The 20,052-nt window shown below is 51.5% G+C and overlaps 1 protein-coding gene across 13 annotated transcripts in view; it reads right to left on the minus strand.

Moving 5' to 3' along the window:
• LOC126641330 (uncharacterized) overlaps positions 1–20,052 on the minus strand; it is a 52,514-nt gene that overhangs the window by 12,891 nt on the left and 19,571 nt on the right. For 6 of the 13 annotated variants that reach the window (XM_050317886.1, XM_050317893.1, XM_050317892.1 and 3 more), the window contains 6 exons: positions 18,659–18,767; positions 17,285–17,448; positions 11,751–13,057; positions 7,877–8,019; positions 7,185–7,318; positions 4,196–4,310 (listed from right to left, as the gene is read on the minus strand). In XM_050317886.1, the coding sequence (XP_050173843.1) occupies positions 4,196–4,310; positions 7,185–7,318; positions 7,877–8,019; positions 11,751–11,785 (427 nt within the window). In that variant the 5' untranslated portion in view covers positions 11,786–13,057; positions 17,285–17,448; positions 18,659–18,767. Of the gene's footprint in view, positions 1–1,822; positions 2,008–2,557; positions 2,786–4,195; positions 4,311–7,184; positions 7,319–7,876; positions 11,533–11,750; positions 13,058–17,284; positions 17,449–18,658; positions 18,768–20,052 lie in introns of those variants that run through there. The other 7 variants (XM_050317891.1, XM_050317884.1, XM_050317883.1 and 4 more) reach the window with 6 other exon arrangements.

Here is a 20,052-nt window from a genome sequence, read left to right on the forward strand (position 1 = left end):
GGGAAAGTTTGAACAGAGACTCTCAGGGAATTTTTCAGTAATAATGATTAGCTAAGGAAAATCTAGGAAGGATTTTTAACTCGGTTAGAATCTGCCCCATGGCAAGGGGAGTTGAACTGGATGAGCTTCAAGGTCTCTTCCAACCCAAACCATTCCATGATTCTATTCCATGATTACATCTCAAAGAGAAGGTATCCTGGTATCTTGAATCCCTGATATCTTTAGTATTAGGAGCTATTCAAACAGCACTCAGAATGTGATCACCTTTTTTCTGGAAGCGCCTGCACACATTGCCTGAAATATTCATGCATGAAGAAAAAAGACCTCTTCCTGCAAATGAATATTTATTCCATGAATAATCTTTAATGTCTTCGTGGCTTTCAACACATTTGGGCAAAGTGTTTCAAGTTTCTGTGCTTGCAATGACAAAATCTGAACCCGACACCTAAATAGGTGGCCTGATTTCAGCTGTGTGGGGCATTTTGGGGAGACAGAATTTCCTCCCTGTAGCTCCCTCCGTAGCAGGGCAGCATTTTAGAAACCTTGGGGAAACTCAACACAGCAATTTAGGGGGTGAAATGAAGCCTGGAGATAACAAGGGAAAATAATAAAGGCAGAGCTGGCGCTGGGCCAGAATAATTTTCTCTAAAGCTCCGCTCTCCTGCAGAATTCCTGGTTTCCTGCCCGTGGCAGGGGGGTGGAACTGGATGAGCTTTAAGGTCCCTCCCAACCCAAGCCGGTCTGTGATTCCATGATTCTGTGAAGTCCTGGGAGATGATCTTATGGCTAAATATGGTCAGGACTCGAGTGCTGAGCCTCATCCAAGAGGCAGCGACACCGGTGGTTCCTCTTCCCAGATGAAGAGTTGGCGTCGGCGCCGTATTTTTAGTGGCGTGGGCGTCGCTTGAATTTCACGTCGCCTGAGCTCGGTCTGCTCTGCCGTGGTGGGGTCTGTGCCCAGACACAGCCAAGCTCGAGGGCTGGGGCTGACATCATGGAATCACAGAATCCTGGAATGCTTTGGGTTGGGAGGGACCTTAAGGCCCATCCAGTGCCACTCCCTGCCACGGGCAGGGACACCTTCCACCAGCCCAGGGTGCTCCAACCTGGCCTGGGACACTTCCAGGGATGAGGGAGCCCCAGCTTCTCTGGGCAGCCTGTCAGGTCTGAGCAACCTCCCCACCCTGCCAGGGAAGGATTCCTTCCCAATATCCCATCTAACCCTTCTCTCTGTCAGTTTGAGCCCATTCCCCCTTATCCTGTCACTACATGTGTTACTTCTAACATATCCCAAGCCGAGCATGGAGAGAGAACAAATCTCATCCTGGATGCAGGAGGTGTCCAATCCAATGGTGATGCTGCCAGGCTGGTGGGAAAAAAATCCATGCCTGAGCTGCTGGGGGACAAGGCCATTGCCACCAATCCTGGCCTGAGCAGGAGGTGCCCAAATCCCATTTTTTAGCCAGCAGTCACTGACACCACAGAGGAGGGTTGTTGCAGGACACCTGGCTGGAATTCTGAAGGATTACACCCCCAGGGTTGGATGCTGCACAGGTAAATAGGGGCCAGTCCTGCCCCCCAAATCCTGCTGGACAAGAGGACACAATGGGTGACGTTGGATGGGTGACATGGGAAGGAGAGGCAAAAAGGCAGAGCCACCCAAGGAACTGAGATCCCACATGGGCAGACAGTACCTGCTCCAGTACCTTGGGCTGTTGGAGCTCTCCAGCACGGGGACTCATGGAAAAATTCTAAAAAGGTGAATTCTGGGGTGAAGAAGATCTATGTGCACATCTCTGAACCCTTTTTGGGGATGTTTTACCTGCATTTGGGAACAGGGAACTCTGTGGGTTCCTGCTGTCTGCAGGCAGAGCAGTTTCAGGCCTGTCTTGTCCTTAATTACACAGATCCAAGAGAGTCGTATGATTGAAAATCATCTGCCATTAAAGGTCACCCATTCCACGTGGTCTTGGTTTTTTGATGTTGCACGAGGCTGGTGCTCATCTGCTGAGAATTAGGAGGTTATTATTCTGCGGAAGCTAATCCAAATTGCCTCCTATCCACAGGCAGAAAATTAAAGGAATATTTAAGCCCATTCCACAGATTACAAACTTGGTGGCATAGCTCTGCAACCAGTAGTATTAGGATCTTGCATTTGATAGTTGCCAATAATTTAAGTCAACTGTTTAACATCTGGCATTACTATATAATGTCTGGCTTAAGCTGTAACCTTTTTCCCCCCTCCCTGCTTTTAGAAAAGCCTTTTCTGCTTTGAGAGAATTTTGATTACTAAAGCCCTTCCCAGGACAGATTTATCCTGTGATTTACCATTTTGTGATGGAGTCTCCTTTTGAATCAGTTGAATAATTGGCAGTGACTTTGGTATTAAACTGATTCATGATGTACATCCAGGCCCTTCAATAATTTAGCATTATTGTCTTTATAATCGAAGCCCCTTTTTTTGACCATTAGAAAGTATTGGAAACAGTCTGGTGATCTGCTTTGATTAAAAATAAAGTGCAGAGGATTGGTAATGATTGGGGATGGTCAACCTTACCTTGGGGTCAGCCTGAGAGGCACTTTGTGGCTCTCTGCAGGTCCAAGATGGGCTGAGGTGTCCAAAGTTTGAAGCTGGTCTGGTGGAAGGTGCCCCCTGCCCATGGAACGGGATGATCTTCAAAGTCCTTTCCAACCCAAACCATTCCATGATTCTCTGATTAAACAGCTTCACTCTCTGCTTTTTGGAAAGCTCTTGACTGCTGATCACTAAATTTGGGCAAGGAACCTGGAGGGGAGGGGAGAGCAGATCAACCCCTCTCGTCACCACGGAGGATCTTCGGGGGAAAAATAAATGTCAATGGGCCGACTCCTGTCTCTTTGAAATCACCCAGTGAGCTGATCCCGGTGGAACCATCCCAGGAGTGCCACTGCCACCCAGGAGAGGAAGGCTGGGCCCTGCAGAGCCTCGGCACATGGAATTAAAAGCTGTCCTTTCACACTCCACTCTTCCCGGCCCTTGGCAGGGCTCTGATCTAACAGGTTTTGCATAGCTGCTAGACATCTTCCTAATAGTACCCCCTGGGAATTCTAAATTTCACTCACAGCCTCTAAATTTTCATTAAGAGCAGTCACACACGGAGAATGATGGATTAGATTTTATTGTTGGAAAATCTCCAGATAAAATTAAAGTGCTTCTTTCTTTTCTGAAACCTTTACCTTTCCCCTGTGGTGCCCTATAAATAAGGTATCAAATAATGTTTATCCTTTTGAATTCTGCAATCTTACATGTTTCATGCTCACTCCTGACCACTTGCCCGCCTCTGAAGAGATGTCACTCTTCAGTTAAATCCTGGGAACAGACACTCTGCCTCCTGGATTTTATTCCAAAGCAGCCTGACTGTGTCCCAGCAGCTTTTAGGAGCTTTCACCGAAGCCCAGGTACGTATTTATAAATACAGCATTGTCTCCTTCCCTTTCCTGGAAGTCTTGCTTTCATTTCCTTCCTCCTTCCACTGAATTCCGTGTCCTTTCTTTCATCCCTAGTTCTCCATCCCCTCTGTGTACATCTAATCTGTCCAGCTTGCAGACAGATGAGACACCACTTTGGGATTTTGGGGCCCTTTCCAACCCCTGATAAGTGGTATCCGCTCCCACTGCCCCCAACCAGCAGATTTTTATAGCAGATGTTGTTTCTTCCTCGGTGAAAACGGGGAAAAAAAACACCTATTATTTTAAGGCTTTTAGGTCTTAAACAGTTTTAGATGCTTTTAGTCTTCCCTGGAAAAAGGCAGAGCCCTGCAGGCAGTTGGTAGGAAGTGCTGGTAATGCTGGCATGATTCATACTGGTGTCAGCTCGTTTAAATGAAATTCCACGGGGATTTATCCAGCAAAGGCTCGGAACAAGTTTTAGACAGCATCTCCCACCCCCACAGCTCTCACTTCACAGCATCTTAAATTAATACAGAGCACAGAGGCCAGGGCTGCTCCGAGACAAAAGGTTGGCCGAGGCAGGAGCTTTCTGGCTCCCCAACAGAGGGAAGGGTCCCTGATTCCTGCAAGCAGGACAAGGAATCCAAAGAGAGAGGAAAGCAGTTCTGCTGCTGATTGAACACATCACTGTTGATGGGGGTCTCCATGTCTTGAACTGGAGTTGGGGTCCCACGGGGGACTTGGCCCCGAGGGTTTTGTGACTTACCAGAGCTGACCCCAAATGATGTCCCTTGTCCTGGGCAGGGTGCAGTCAGCAGGGCTTCCCCCATCCCAGGAGGCTCCAGCTGCTCCACTGGGTTGTTCCTGGAGCTCATGCAAACCTGCAGGGTCACAGAATCCCAGAATAATAGGGCAGTGCATTCCCAGGCTGGCCAGAGCCTCGGAGCAGGGTCAGATCTCCCTTTCCAGCCCCCCCCAAACTCTCCCACTGCTGTTTCCCCACAGCACAGGCTGTTCTGCTGGGCTGATGGGTCATTCCCACCACTTCAGCACATTCTCCTCCTGATTTACCCTACTTGGATAGGGAGATAATCCTGCTCCCTAATGCTACCAGAGAGCCAAGCCAGATTCTTGTCTCAGAGTTCCTCCAACCCACAGAGACCATCCAGAGCTCAGCTTCCCTAATATCTTTCCTCTCTGCATAAAGAAGGTGGAAGGATTTCCAAGAGGAACAACTTGCCCTTCTTCTTCCTCTTCTTCTTCTTCTTATAATGCCTCTCCCCAGGAGCATGCAAGGCAATTACCAGCACAGGTGATTTCTGTTGTCAAACTCATTAAAATCTTGACAATTTGACTAATTTGCACCAGATTCTTGGTTTCCTCCCCAGTTTTGATTATCCACCAATGACCTAAGGGCTGGTTCCCAGAGCAAGCACCCCAGGCTGAGCCCTCCAGCCCCCGTGGCCATTGGTCATTGTCTCTGTATTTTCCTTTGTAAAAAAGAATTCTCAGAAACCCTTTTTGCACCAGTGGAAAAATCCTCCACCGGCCAGGAACCAAACAGAACGGGATCCGGGTCTCATCCTCTGCTGCATTTTAATGTCATCCCAGAGGAAGCAGCTCTGCCTTGGCCAAGGAAAGAAAACCCCCCGAATTTCCTGGCGCTTTTCTGGCGTTGTCTGTGCCACGTTTCGCCGCCGCTCCCCGGGGCCGAGGCCTCTGGAAGGCAGAGGTGAGCCCAGGAGAAGAGGGGAAAGCTGGGGAGAGAGGAGCCCTGGCAGTGTGGGAGCAGTGAGGGTGGAGAGGTGCCAGAGGTGAGCGAAGTCTGCCCCGAAATGAGCGCAGCCTTTGCCTTCCCTGCGCAGGAGTCCCGGCCGCGCTGGGACGGGCGCCAGTGTTATTGTTGGGCAAGGCTGCTGCAAGCTCCAAGCAGAGTCACAGAGAAAGGGAAATGAGGGGGAGAGATGGAGGTTTCTTTTTGAACAGGCGTGTCGGAAACACGTGGGATTCGTGAGGGAAGAGCTGCAGCACCCGCTCCGAGGGTGAACACCTCTGGACTGGGCAGACTGGGAACTGCAGGATCACTGAGAATGCCGAGTTGGATCACTGAGTCCAGCTCCTGGCCTTGCACAGGACAGTCCCAAGAGTCACCCCATGGGCCCCAGAGTACTGCCCAAATGCTTCTGGAACTCTGGCAGGCTTGGTGCTGTGACCACAGACCAAACTCCACTGTCCCCCAGTAGCTCCTGAGCTGTTGTGACAAATGCAGGGAGCAGCTAAACCAGGCTCCCCATCAGACCTGTCCCCACGTCCCACTGGGTGCAGGATCACAAGGCCACAGTCCTAAATTGCAAATACAGTTCAGTGGAGCAGAGGAGGCTTCCTGAAAGGCCAACCTCCACATCCCTGCCGTGGGAGAGCAAGGGGCACAGGGAGGCACAGGACCTTTGACTCCCTTTTCATTTGGGAGGGAAGTGTTGATGTTTTAAATGCTCTGAAGGGGGGATAATTGGCAGTGTCTTGGATTTGTGAAGTCACTGACAAGCAAAAAAAACCCCTTTTCTGATGCCAGCGGTAACAACTCAGTATTGGGTTAGAAGTGACTCAGGCGAGGACGCTGCGATGGCAGGACACGGAGCTGGGCACAGTTCCCACAGCCAGCAGCTCCAGAGGGTGTTTCGCAAGGATCAGCTGGACACCATCCTATCCTTGTGCTGCTGGTGAAGTCATTGTGGCTTTGCACCCCCTCCTTGTCCCCCTCCCGTGAGGACGGGGCAGAACAGCTGGAGCTCTGCTCATCAGGCGAAAAATCAGCGTCTTCCCGCCCGCTGCCTCTCCGGGGCCCCGACATCCCGGGCCTGGGAGGACAGGTTTGCTCTGCCTGGGCTGAGCTCTTCACCTCCTGCCTCGTGCCAAGTGCACACAGAGCTGAGCAGAGCAGCTGAGTCAGAGCAGTTTCTCCCTGGAGGGTTTTGCTCAGGGATGAACATGTGCAAGAAGGTCCTTCTGGTGTAGGGACACCAGAGTACAACAGTTGTGATGTGTGCTGGGAAAGGGGGATGGCTTAGGATAAGAAGGAAGCACTTTCTTTTTACCACCTGGTTGACCCTGGTGGTTTCCATCTCTTGGGCACATCACCTCTGAAAATGAGGTGCTTCTCCCAGGAAATCATGACTAGAGCCCTCGTGGACACCTCTGCACTTCAAACTGCCCCATACACAGCCTCAGTTACTCTGAAACCACCCTGTGCTCATGGAAGGAGACCCAAATCCAACAGTTTTGGGGGCTCTGTGCATTGCTCCCACACCTGGGCCCTCAGGATGGCAGCTGAGCATGGGGGAGATTCACTGACATCAACAAACTGTCTCCACTTGTTGCAGTGCTGGATCCAACAGCCCCATGGACTCTGTGGGGCACATCCATCAGCAGCTTGGGCCCACCATGGCTAGGAGACACTGGGAAAATGCCATCATCCACTGGGAGGTGCTGGGAGCTGCAGGACCTGCTGGTCCCCTCTGGGAGCAGGATGGGCAGCAACACTCCCAAGAAGTGGGATTGTGGAGGGTCCTGTCGTTTTGACAAAGCATCCTGATGTTCTCTTGCTCTGGCAAACTCTGATCTCAGGCACACTCAGACAGACCTCAAGACACTGCACTGAAAGAAACAGGCTCAGAGGGCACGTGTGGCCTTATCTCTTCCACACACTGAGTGGAATAAATCTGTTCCAGAGGCACTTTACCCAAACCCGGGCTCACCTCGAGGGAGCTGCTCTTATCAGTGACTCTGCAGGAGGCTTTGAAGTGACTCGTGTCGTTAGGAAAAGGCTCTGAAAGTGAAAACCCCAGGATGCTCTTCCACCAAACCATCCCTCCTCCTGTGCTCAGTTTTCCTGTTCATAAAAGCAAAGTAATTAATGCTGAGGGATTTTACAAGGCTTGGGGAGTGATCTGTTATTTACTGAGATGGGGAAGTTTAACTTGGAGAACGCTCTGAGTGCAAAGCTGCAAAGCTTTAAGTCCATTTTTGTCAAACTGAAAATAACTTGCAGTGATGAGAGAGTTTTCTTCAGGAAAACCCACCAAATTGAAGTTATTCCCAGGTTATCAGCTGGAGTGGATATGTTGTTTTAGCATGGAAATGTGGATGGACAAAGACCAACACTCAACCATATATCAGTAAGAACAAAGATATTTGCTGAGGAGCTCTGCATGGAATTTTAGAAAGAAACTTTGAAGGAAAACCATCCCAAAAATGTACTTCTAATTTTTTTTTTTTTCCTTCATCAAAAATAAGGTTCTGATTTCTTACCAACAACAATAACGTTCAAAAAGCACCGGATTAACTCGAAAGCCCCTTCACTTTCACTCCATTTCTTTTGCCCCTCCACAGGGAAATCCTCAATGCACAGCTCCCAAATGTTAATGAATAACAGCCCCTTTCTTGGTACCTTTTAGGGCCCGATTCACCAGGATCATCCATAAATATTCCTTTAAAAACCTTCCTGAGGAGCTCCCGGGGGCCGTGTGAGCAGCCGATGGCCGGAAATGTTGGTTATTCCTCCCTCTCCTCCTTGGAACACTGGTAGCCAGCCTGGAAAAGACCAGATGCGTTAAATGGTGGGAGATTTACAGCCCCCCCCTCACCTGGGAGCCATAAACCGACAATTTGTTCCCTTTCAAAGGCAGCCCCTGCCCGGGGCGGGACCTTTCAGCACGCTTTGGAAAGCTGGGCTTAAAAAGCCCGGGATCTTTTAGGAGAACATGGACACAAAGTTCATTTTTCAACCACTGCAAACCCCATCACTTCCATATCCCAAGGTCAGGTAGCTGGAGTGCAACACCCCTTCCACGTCCCCACCCACGGGGCAAAAGGAGATTTTGGCGTTTGCCTCAGGTGGTTTAGAATCATGGAATGGTTTGGGTTGAAAGGGACCTTAAAGTTCCATCCCCTGCCATGGGCATGGACACCTCCCACCAGCCCAGGTTGCTCCAAGCCCTGTCCAACCTGGCCTTGGACACTCCCAGGGATGGGGCAGCCCCAGCTGCTCTGGGTAACCTGTGCCAGGGCCTCCCCACCCTCCCAGGGAAGAGTTTTTCCCATATGTCCAACCTCAGTTTTCCCTCTTTCAGTGGAAACTCATTTCCCCTTGTCCTGTCACCCCAGTTCCTGCTGAAGGCTCCCTCTCTGGCTTCCATGTGGGCCCCTTCGCATCCTGGAAGGTGCTGTGAGGTCTCTGCACAACCTTCTCTTCTCCAGGCTGAACAGCCCCAGCTGTCTCAGTTTCTTCACCTCCACGGAGCCCACGAGTGTTTCACTCCAGCCTCAGGCTCCAAGTGACCTCACCCAGCCCTGGCTCACTCCCCACCCCAGCACAGCCCCGTGATCTCCACAGTGTCTCTCTGGCTGCAGATGCTGAGCCAGGTCCTGCTCTGGCGTCCCAGCCCTGCAAGCCACGCGGGGAGTGAAGCAACGTCCCCCACGTCACGGCTGAGCGAGAGCACAGCTCTGCATTTATTGCTTAAGTAGTTGGAAGTGATTGTAATGCAGCCAGATTTATTTCTTATATCCAGTGGTGGACTTATTAAACTTCCAGAGGAGCTCTTTAAGCTGTCAGTGGGGCTTTAATTGCTGACTAGAACTACCTGCTCCTAAAAGGCTGCCGTGGAACAGCCCTCCTTCCACCCACCGTCCTCTTCTGCTCAGCAGAAGATCCCCCAAAGCACAAAGGGTTAAAGCTTTGGGCTGCCCAGCCCAGTATCCCTCTCCTCCCCCAGTTTGGAAAAAGTAGAATGGAAAGGATTAGAGGGGAGAGATTTATGGACCAGCCCATCACAGAGCCTCAGTCGCACTTTGGTGATGGGGGAACAGCCCCCTCCAACAAAGGGGCTGGAAAGCACTGCCCAGCAGTAAAGTGGCTCTTGGGGGCAGCCAAATCCCTCCTCGGATTATCCTGGGCTCTGTGAGTCCTTCGAAAGGGAGGCTGCCCCTTTTTTATTGCTGCATTATTGATAAAGAGCTGGGGAAATCCTCACGGCTGCTCCCTAAATCTTCCCAGGGCAGGAGGAGGCTGGACAGAGCTTTGGGCTGGAGGGGCCAGGGGGCTTCACTTAAATCCCCCACCCCAGCCCTGGTGTCTCTGGAGCTGGGAGAGGAGGTCCATGCCCTGAAGTCCCTCAGGATGCCCCAAGGAGCTGCAGCAGGAGCTGTGCAGGGAGGAGGTGCCCAGCCTCGAGTCACAGCTGGGATGGGTGGGATGGCTCCCCCCCAACCCAGGGCTCTTGGAATCTCTCCCAGGGGCTGGAGAGCAGCACAGGGTGCAGGGATGGATCCTGGAGATGCAAAGCTGCCTTGCCAAGGTCCCCAAAGAAGCCAGTACTGCACCTCTTCTAATACTGCAACTCTTCTTTAACATAGTCAGGTATGGTAACCACTCAGGTTCCTGTAACTCACCCAACAAGGAAGGACCAAATGACAATTTAGGACTTCTTTTTTCTCCCTTCCATAGCTTCTTTTTTAGCAGAGGAGGGAGGAATTAATGGAAAAACAGAAGTACTCCACTTAAAGTGAGAAATGGCAACTGAAGTCTGCTGGCATTACCCAGCCAACAAGCAGCTGGTGTTGAATGTGGGCTCAAAGCAAGCTGTGATCCATGGAATCTGGATTTACAGAGGGTGAGGGGAGGGAATAGCCCCCACTTTTGCACAGTTACTTTGCCCACAACACAACACAACACAACACAACACAGCACTGTTCCAGGCTGGACATCCAGGGTCTGTGTCCCGTGCAGTGAAACACATTTGCTCTCCCACACATCCCTCCTGTGGTGGAACAGCCATGGAACCCTGTTTGCTCCCAGGTGAGGAGCAGAAGGAGAGCATCACCCACTGCCTTGCCCTGTCCAGAGCTCAGCTTCCCAACATCAGCACCTGTTTGGAAAGAGCATCCTCAAAAAAGCCTGGAGAGCTCAGACCCAGAGGAGTTGGCTGTGCTTTAGAACAAGCAGAACTAAACAAACCCTCCTGACTACCAACAAAATCCAAGCCAAGACAACAAAAACAACAACAACAACAACAAAAAGGCTCCTTCCTAATTTCAGCTTCTGGTCATAAAATTTTACTTTCATGTAACAGCATGAAATCTGCACAACCCGAGCAGGGGATTTTTAATAAAAGGCAGAATTGGTGTAATATCTGAGCCAAGGTGTTTTTATAAGCCAGAAGAAGAGAGACAGAAACACAGAAGGAAAATAATTTTCTTGAACTCCTTCCAGAAAGGAATTTTATTTAGATTTCCTTTAACCAGGCTGAAATTCTCCTTCCCAATTTAGGGTTTTCCACCTTTAACAGCCATCCCTGTGCATTAATGCACTAATCCAAACCACTCATTGCTTTTTGCCCCAATGCATTTCAAATGTTTGAATTTTGAGAAACAGAGAAATTTTGTGGATGAATTTGGCTCCACTTTAGGACAGAGGGAGGATGATCTGTTCGAAAAATAAGAGGTGATGGTATTTACAAGGGCATGAAGGACCAGCTGGAAGGATGTTGTTGGGCACTGCCTCCCAGATGCCTCAGGTCCCAGAGAGCTGCTCTGGATAACTCATGGACACCCCAGTTCAAAGCTCTCAGGTCAGAGTGTGGTGGCACCAGCCACAAATTCCAGCCACGGATTTCAAATCCCTTCAAACCCCCTGATTCCCAGCTCCAGGTTCAAGGGCAACATATTGCCACAAGATGTTCTTGCTTCCAGCATAGAATCTTAGAATCCCAGAATGGAAAGGACCTTAAAAATCATCTTGTTCCAACCTCCCTGTCATGAGAAGGGTCACCTCCACTAGAGCAGGTTACTCAGCATCCCCTCATGGTCACTGGAAACCACCACAGCAATGGACCCAACAGGGAAAGGATGGTAGGGTTTGAAGCATCCAAGTTTTTAGGAGATAATCCAGGCTGGAGAAGTGGGAAACAGTGCCTGAAGGCTTCAGGATGAAGGACCTCTCCCCAGTGTCTGCCAGAGCCATTCTATGCAGGCAGCCCAGGCATTTCACATGACAAATGGGAAGTGGTTGATCTCCAGGACAGCCTTTCATCAGCAGCTGGTGACCTGTGGAGGGACATCCTGGCTGCACTTGTTCTGTTGAGCTGATGGGATAGGCAGGGGGAAGCCCAGCTGTGAGCACAGCCCTGCCATCCAGCTGGATCCCACCTGGGCACAGGGCTCAGGCACCTTTGGCTCTTGGGAACGCACAGAGCGTGACTTCCAGGCTGGATGTGCAGAGGAAGAGGTTGGAGGCAGCAATTCCCACCCTCACCCCAAATTACCTTCCTGGGAGGAGGGGGGTGAGGCTGCACCACATCCTTCAATCTATCACTGGGGCCAGCAGCTCCTGTCCCTCCTCAACTGTAAGAGAAGCTGAAATGTCCTTGCCAGGTTTTCTTCCTCCACAGCCAGAGGCTTCAGATGCAGATTTTGGGAAGGAGAGAGGCAGAGCCTGAAGATCCCGCTGGAATTCTGCTCCACGGCTCCCATCTTGGACTTCGCCGTCCCTTTAAGGGGCAGATTTAATTCCCAGGTTTCCAAGCTGGGCCTGTCTCCTTGGAAAAATAAAATCCGAGGAAAGAATTTTTATAGGACAATTTTTATAGGACAATTTGTTGCTCCCCATGAAGGCCCGAGGAAGCCAAAGGGCCCAGGGTTCTGCAGCTCTGCTGGGGAGGAGGATCCGGCAGCGTCCCACCGGCCCTCTCCCTCTTCCAGCAACATTTCCTTCGCTTTCCAGCAGCCCAGGATCCAGGGAAAACACACCACAGGCTGCTGTTCTTCCTTTATGGAGGCAGCAAGAGGGCTGGAGAGAGGAGGCTGCATCCAAAGCACAAAATGAGCTGCAAAAGCCGTCCAGGCTCCGTGGCGCTGGATGAAACGAAGCCCACACAAAGGGAGTCCAAGGCTGAAATATGGATTTCTCGGGGTAGGAACAGAACTGTCTGTGTTTGCCTTGGAGCTGGGGGGTGGGGAGGGGAGGCCAAAGGGTTTCATCTCAGCAGGTCTTGCTTTTCAGCACACGGACACGGAGCGATTGAAAGGTCTCCTGCCAGGAGGTGTCGGCAGCCGGAGCCACCCGCCCTCCCAACTGCTGGAAGGGTCCCCTCCAGCCCCCTGCCCGTGGCCAGGTGGGTGCTCACACACCTCCTGCCCTCCCACAGATGTCTGCAGGAAGAAAAGGCCACCAAGTTCAAGGCAGCAAATCAGCCATTCCCTGAGTTTTATCCCCTGCTGTCCTCGCCCTGGCTCCCGTCCCTGGGCCGTGCCAGACCTCCTGGAGTGTCCTCTCTTCTCCGAGCTGGGGGCTTTGCACTGCAGGGGATCTGTGGGGTTCGTTCTGCTGGGCTGGAAAGCACCAGAGCTGGAGAGCAAAGAGCCATTGGAGCACACTGGCATGTCCTGGAGGGATCCTTGGGCCAGGAGTTGATCCTGACAGGTCCCTTCCAACTCAGCATATTCCAGGATTCCGTGAACCAAGATCTGCTGATTTATGTCTTCATAAAGGCACAAAACAAACACTAAGAAGAGCTTGGCCTTCACTCACCATGGAAGATGGAGTGGACATCATAACCAACATGAAATATGTCTATTTAAAAAAAAAAAAAATCTATTTTTTTCCAAATGATTTCCAGGTTGGAAATGCAGTGATGCTGCCCCATGCCAGCATGGCCATGAGATCACTCGTCTGCTGAAGAGGTTGTGGACTCCCCATCCCTGGAGGTGTCAAAGGCCAGGTTGGACGGGGCTTGGAGCAACCTGGGCTGGTGGAAGGTGTCCCTGCCCATGGCAGGGGGTGGCACTGGGTGATCTTTAAGGTCCCTTCCAACCCAAACCATTCTGTAATTCCATGAAGGGCAGGAGGGGCCCAGCTGGGCCGCTGTGGCAGGGCCAGGGGAGCAGGGCCAGGTCCCCGAGGGGCTGAGTGAGCGCAGGGATCACCCAAAGCCCTGAAGGCAGAAGGTCTCCAGTGTCAGGGTGTGGGGAGCAGGTGCTCTGTGAGTGTTTTCCATGTATTTCCCTGGGAGCTGTGATGAGCTCTCACGGAGAGCCCTGCAGAGGCTGAGCTCATCCAGCTCCTCACCAGCGGGTCGGGAATGTTGGTCATTCCAATGTGCTGCACGGTGGGATCAACCCACCATCCTTGGCACCTGCCCCTCTCCCCCCAGTCCGTGTGACCATCTCCCCTGTGCAGAAAGCGGGTGTCTGACAGTCATGGGGGGCACAAACAGCCGAGGAATGACATTAAGGTGCAGGAGGAGGTGGGAGATGTTTCCCAGCTGATCTGTTCCTGCTGAGGGAGGACAAACCTGCTCCAACATCTCCTCTTGGGTGGTTTGGAGCTGCCTGTTGCCCACCTTTGTTGCTGTTCATCTCCCTTGAGAAGCCAGGTGGTCTGAGGAGCACCCCCCTCCTCCCTGGGCTTGTTGCCTCCAGTACCACCCAGCAGTTCCCTCGTGCTCCAGCGCTGGAAATGTGGTTTTAATAATGTGTCCATAAATCATTCTGTCCACAGCAGCTGGGAATAGGCCCAAAATTCCCAGGTTCAGGAAAGCCTACACAGTGCTGATGCCTTCAGCTCACCTCATGAAGGAGGCTACCAAAGGGCAGTGGCCACCACTGGGCACAACCCACGCCCAGGGAATTGAGGGTGGGAATTCAGGGCCCTAAACTGAGATATCTGGAGCTGTGTGAGGTGCTCTGGGGTCTCCACGGGGCTGCCAGGAGCTACAGGATGGCTGAGCCTGCTGGAAGAGCTGCTGGAGCCCTGCTCTGGTGGCATCTGCACCTTGGACACACGTTCCCTCTGGGAGGAAGACCATGGGACAGTCCTTGCTGCTCCTCAGGAGCAGGGGGAGCCACAGCGGCGATGCTGCCGAGCAGAGGTGACACGTGTGACCTGCTGTGGCAGCAGGAATCACCTAAAGCTGCCTGAAAAAGAACTGTCACGTCAAAGCAACCACATCAACGTGCATTTTTACAGCCCCCCTCAGATGTGTGTCATGGATTCCCCCACTGGAGTCACGCTGGGCTCTGACAGGCACAGGATACAGCTCATGACAGATTGGTTGTTTAAAAGGTATCCTGTTCTCCAGCTCCAGTAATTTGGGAAGCTCATTCACAGCCTTGAGGGCTGTTAGCCAGCAACTCTCTGAGTCTGCAGAGTCTGCAGCCAGTTGGGGTTCCCTGTCCCTGAACATCCATCACTGTCACACCTCACTCCTGCTCCCACTCCCAAATAACAAGTGATCACACACTGGAGCAAAGCAAGTCCCCCCAGCTGTACAACAGGACAGATGCCCAGCAAAGAAACTGGTTGGGATCACTTTTTTTTCCTGTTTTCACAATGGATTTTAGATTTTGAGCGTGGGTCGGGTTCAGGGCAAGAGCTCCATGAAGATCAACACCCCATCCCTGCTGCCCAGGCTTTCCCATTCACCCTGTTCTCCCCATCACCTCCTTGACAAGATTTTCTAGCAAAAAAAGTAAAACAATTAAAAAATCACAGAGACGACATTTACCTGTGGCACAGTTTGGGAGCACAAAGCCTGTTTGCTGCCCATGTCATGGAATCATGGAATGGTTTGGGTTGGAAGAGACTTTAAAGCTCATCCAGTGCCACCCCCTGCCATGGGCAGGGACACCTTCCACCAGCCCAGGTTGCTCCAGCCTGGCCTTGGACACTTCCAGGGCTGGGGCAGCCACAGCTTCTCTGGGCAACCTGTGCCAGGGCCTGCCCACCCTCCCAGGGAACAATTTCTTCCCAAAATCCAATCTAAACCTACTCTCTGCCTGTGTGAGGCCATTCCTCCTTGCCCTGTCCCTCCATGCCCTTGTAAATAGTCTCTCTGCATCTCTCTTGCAGTCTCCCTTCATCTGGACATCTGAAGGGCAAAAAGCATTCCCAGACTGAAGGCTTTGCCTCTTCCCAGGGCGTTCCTTTGTCACTGGAGCTGGGAGCAGTGACGGCAAAAGCAGCTGCTCGGCCGCGGGGTCTTCAGCAAGAGGAGTTTTCACCTGGTGCTGCAAACAATGCCATCCACAGAAGGCCACATTGTTACCTTGCCATTTGGAAGCAATTACCTGCATGTTACGTAAAACTTTTATTAAAGGACTGGAGAAATCCAGTAATGTGTTAATCACCGGGTGAGTGACATCTGCTTCATGCCCGGCCCCCTGGAGCGGCGGGAGGAGGGTTCAGCAGTTCAGAGTGATTGCCAAAACATATTGCTCCTTTTCTCGTCCTCCCACGTGTTAATTTTTCAGATTTATTATCTCAGGCTCCTGCCTCTCGTGTTTTCCCTGCATGTCAACATCTGTTACATCTCTGAATTTCCCAGCTCTGGAGGCTTTGCCCCACCAAGCCTCCGGCACGGGGAGGAGAGACCTGAGCTAACCCAAAGCACAATTACCAGGGAAATTGGGCTTGTGGAGGCATTCCTGGCATCAAAAAGAGAGCGGTGGATGGACTCAGACCTGAGGAAAGCAGGCAGGTTTAGAGCCAAACTTGGCTGTCAGGATGAGACTTGGTGAGTCTGGGGTGCTGTGAGGCTGCTGCTCCTTGAGAAACATGTGGTGGGTGGAAATGTGTCATGGAGAGATATTTGGTTCGTTCTCACTCCTTCGGTTTGCTCATGCAAGCCTGGAGTGATTCCACTCAAACAACAAGCCATGGAATCCTCTGGGGATGCTCATCTTTGAAATCAGAATCCTGGAATGGTTGGGGTTGGAAGGGACCTTGGAAAGCATCCAGTGCCACTCCCTGCCACAGGCAGGGACACCTTTCACCAGCCCAGGTTGCTCCACGCCCCATCCAGGCTGGCCTTGGACACTTCCAGGGATGGGGCAGCCACAACTTCCCTGTGCCAGGTCCTCCCCACCTTCCCAGGGAAGGGTTTCTTATGCATATCAAACTTAAATTCCCCCTCTTTCAGCTTAAAGCCACTCCCCCTGTCCTGGTTGAGGACACCAGCTGTGGGTGGTGGCTGCAGGACGTGTTTGGGAGCAGTGGGAAGCACAGCCATGACACAGAATTTCACCCCAACCTGACTGACTAGAAAAGCCTTTTGCAGGTGATTTCCAGGCGCTTCCCTGGATCATGTTCCAGGCTCCCAACTCTCAATTTATGCTCCTAATTTATGCTTTTTTTATTGTTTTCCTCCCTCACCCGTGCTCTGCTCCCCTTCCCTGATAAAAATTACAGCTTCCATTTATCATTTTTCCAAGGGTTGCTGTAAATCCAGCTTGTCCCATCCTTCCCACTTCACCTCCACAAGCTCTCTGCCTGCAGGTCGTGTTCCTGCTGTCACCTCACACATCCCCTTCCCACAGCCTTTCTGGAGAGGGGAGGAAAAAGTAAACAATCAAGTAATCCCCAAATCCTGAAATCTTTCCAGGCCATCTCCAAACCTGCAGCGTGGCTGGTATTCCACCCAAATAAAACTTGTGGGGTTTAATGGTGGAACTTCCTGATTTATTTCCTTTTTTTTTTTTTTAAATAAATTATTTGAAAGTAATTAGCAGCAGCTTGGACAGGCAGGAGTGACACTCCATGCCCTCAGAGCTCATGAGACCACTTCAGGGGTCACTTCAGGAGGCTCCTGCCTGCTTTCTCCCAAGCCATTTCCAGATTTATCTTCCCAAAGGTTTGAGACATTGAACCCTTTCTGCTCTCCAAAAACAGCTGATGGAAACAAAAGACTTTCCTGCTTGTTGTGTTCTGTCAGTAAATCCTCCTTTTTCCCCATCTCAGAGCACAGCTTCCCAATTTTTTCCGTGAGCAGAAGAAAAAGGTCAGGTATAGAGTGGTCAGTACCTGGCATGGGAGTTTGCAGGACTGGTTTCAGGAGGAAAACACTGAGTTTTTGCTGAATCCTGGAATGGTTTGGGTTGGAAGGGACCTTAAAGCTCATCTCATTCCATCCCTCTGCCATGGACCCTCCACTGGACCAGGTTGCTCCTGGTGAGCTTCTTCCAAGCCTGAAAACATGAGGAGAGAAGACAGTTAATGCCAACATCAAAATGTGACCAATGAGAGGAGTTTTTGGGAGACTCTACTTTAGCCTTTCTTTTAAAATCCAGCACTTAAAGATGCTGCTCTGCCTTAAACATGATTTCACAGCACTGAGTGAGCTCTGGCCACAGTTCTACCCCCCAGACGTGTGACCTTGGATGACACCGATCTGCCAAAAAAGGAGGTGGGGGGGAGAAAAGAAAAGGTGTTGCTGATATTTATTTATTTCATGCTCCGATTCCTCATTCATCATCAGGTAAATTTGCTCTTGGCAGCGCCAGCAACTTCCTCAAAGGCAGCCAAGGCGACCACTAAAATTAGCATCAAACCCCCAGAACGCTTCACGTCACGTGCACGTTATTTTTCACTGGACATAAATTGCGAGGTGTTTGGCTTTTGTTCTGAGCCCCCCCGGGGTGGGGTTGCTCCGGGCATCGCTCCCTGCCGGGGACGGATCCGGCTGACTCCAAACCTGCAAGTGAAACCTTCTCAGCCCCCCCCAAGATGACAAAAACGTCTGCAGAACCAGCGCTGCCCGAGACCTCAGACAGTAAAACTCAGTTTTCATCCTCTCTCATAAATTTTTTTCTGTGCTTAATGAAAAGTCCTGGAGGAGCCCATCGTCCTGTCAGGGCCAAGGAAAATAAAATGTGCTCGTGGTGAAACCCTTCCCTGTCCTGGAGCTGTTAAACAGCTGCATCCTCAGCCCTGCTGCATCCACAGCCCTGCTGCATCCACAGCCCTGCTGCATCCTCCTGCCTCCCTCAGCCCCGGCCTGGGCAGCAGGGGATGCTCTGGCAAAGGGAGATTTTTCATCCCAGGATCACTGAGGTTGGAAAAGCCCTCCAGGATCACTGAGTTCCCCCCTGTGCCCGATGCCCACCTCATCCCCCTGCCCAGAGCTCTGAGGGTCATGTCCAGTCATTCCTTGGACACCTCCAGGGGTGGGGACTCCAGCCTAAGCTGGATGGGCTTTTCCAACCTAAGTGATTCTGGAAGTTCTCATCCCAAGGCAAGACTTCGAGCAGAGAAGTGAATCTCTGCTGGGAGGAGTAATTAACGAAGTGCTCATCAAGAAGTAGCGTCATCCAAGGATGCCCCAGCTCGCCCGGGCAGTGCCCGAGGAGCTGTGAGATTGGAGAGACAGAGGGCAGGGAATGGGGCACCTGATTGTACCTGAGCCTGGAGAAGGGCACTCAGGACTCGCTCCATGACAGGATCCAGTGTCCACAAACCTCGTCCTCCTCATCCTCCTCATCCTCCGAGGGAGCTGCAAAAATAAAAGCTGTGGGGGGGAAAAACCCCATCAGCAATGGGAAGGTGGAAATTCCCTGCAGGGATAACACTGACTGTCCCAACATCCCTGGGGTCACCCAGAGCGGTGGGTTCAGGTGGAAACACGGAGCCATTTGGTTTGAAGAGACCTCTGAGCTCATCCAGTCCAGCCACAAACCTAAAAGGTGTTAGGATGCCAATTAGCTAATGAGCCAGGGGCTCGTGAGTTGTTGCTGCAGGGGGGCTGGGGAGGGGGTGCACTAGAGGGCACTGTCGCCTGCAGATCCTCCCAGGGAGCACACAGAGGGTTTTTAAAGATGTTGTGATAACCCATCTCTGCATCTGGCCTTTGGAGTGAGTGGCTGGGCCACTGCTTTGTAAAAAAATCCTATATACATGTACATAATTGAAATATATATATTTAACCCCCCCCAAAATATATGTCACATAATAACATATATTCAATAGTTATCTCCTAATATATTTTTAATATCATGGCATAATATATTTAAAAAATAATCTGCTCAGGCTGCTGAGAGATGCTGTGGGAGATCTGTGGGTGCAAGATCCAAACCTTTGCTCCCTGAATGTTGCAATAACATGTTTTTTCAACATGTTTCAGCCCACTCAGTCTTGTGCAGGGTCCAAAAGTAGCCCAGGAATTTCCTGGGCTGGAGAGGGTCAGCCCTTTGGAGGGTGCAGCAGAGCTGTGTGCCTGGATTCCTCCTTTACAGGTGGGATTTGTCTGGGATTGTGCATCAGAGTGACAGTGAGAGGGGAGGGAGGCACAGGGGCTGCACGTGGAAAAGCCATGGAGCGTGTGCTCACGGGCAAAAAATCGCCTGTTAAAGCAAATAAAGGAAGAAAAGGGCAGTTTTCCCCCTGCAGCACATCCTTACCAGGCTGGGAGCAGGGGCTGGGGGGAGCAGCTCCGATTTCCACGGATGGAGCTGCAGGGACACCGAAAGGACAGAAATTCCCCGTCTGGAGCTCAGCCAGGACCGGCTCCGGCTGCCACCGGCTCTGAGCAGGGGCTGGTCAGGATTTGGGGTCACACCAGAACTGTTTGCACAGGGAAAGATTAAAGGCCTTGTGGACTCCTAGGAAATCCCTGGTAGCAGCAGCTCTGGGGGCTGGAGTCAAATCAATCCCAGACAGAGACCGACCATTAGGGGAAAAAAGGGGGAATATTTCATTTGCCTCCCGGAAACGGCGATTCCCGAGTTCCCAGTGCTGAGACTGGAGAGGGTCTGTGGGCTGAGACATTCCTGAGTGACCTCGCTCCTCTCTCCCAC

Source organism: Myiozetetes cayanensis, unplaced genomic scaffold, assembly GCF_022539395.1.
Source record: "Myiozetetes cayanensis isolate MyiCay16 unplaced genomic scaffold, myiCay2020 scf20-37, whole genome shotgun sequence".
NCBI classification, from domain to species: domain Eukaryota; kingdom Metazoa; phylum Chordata; class Aves; order Passeriformes; family Tyrannidae; genus Myiozetetes; species Myiozetetes cayanensis.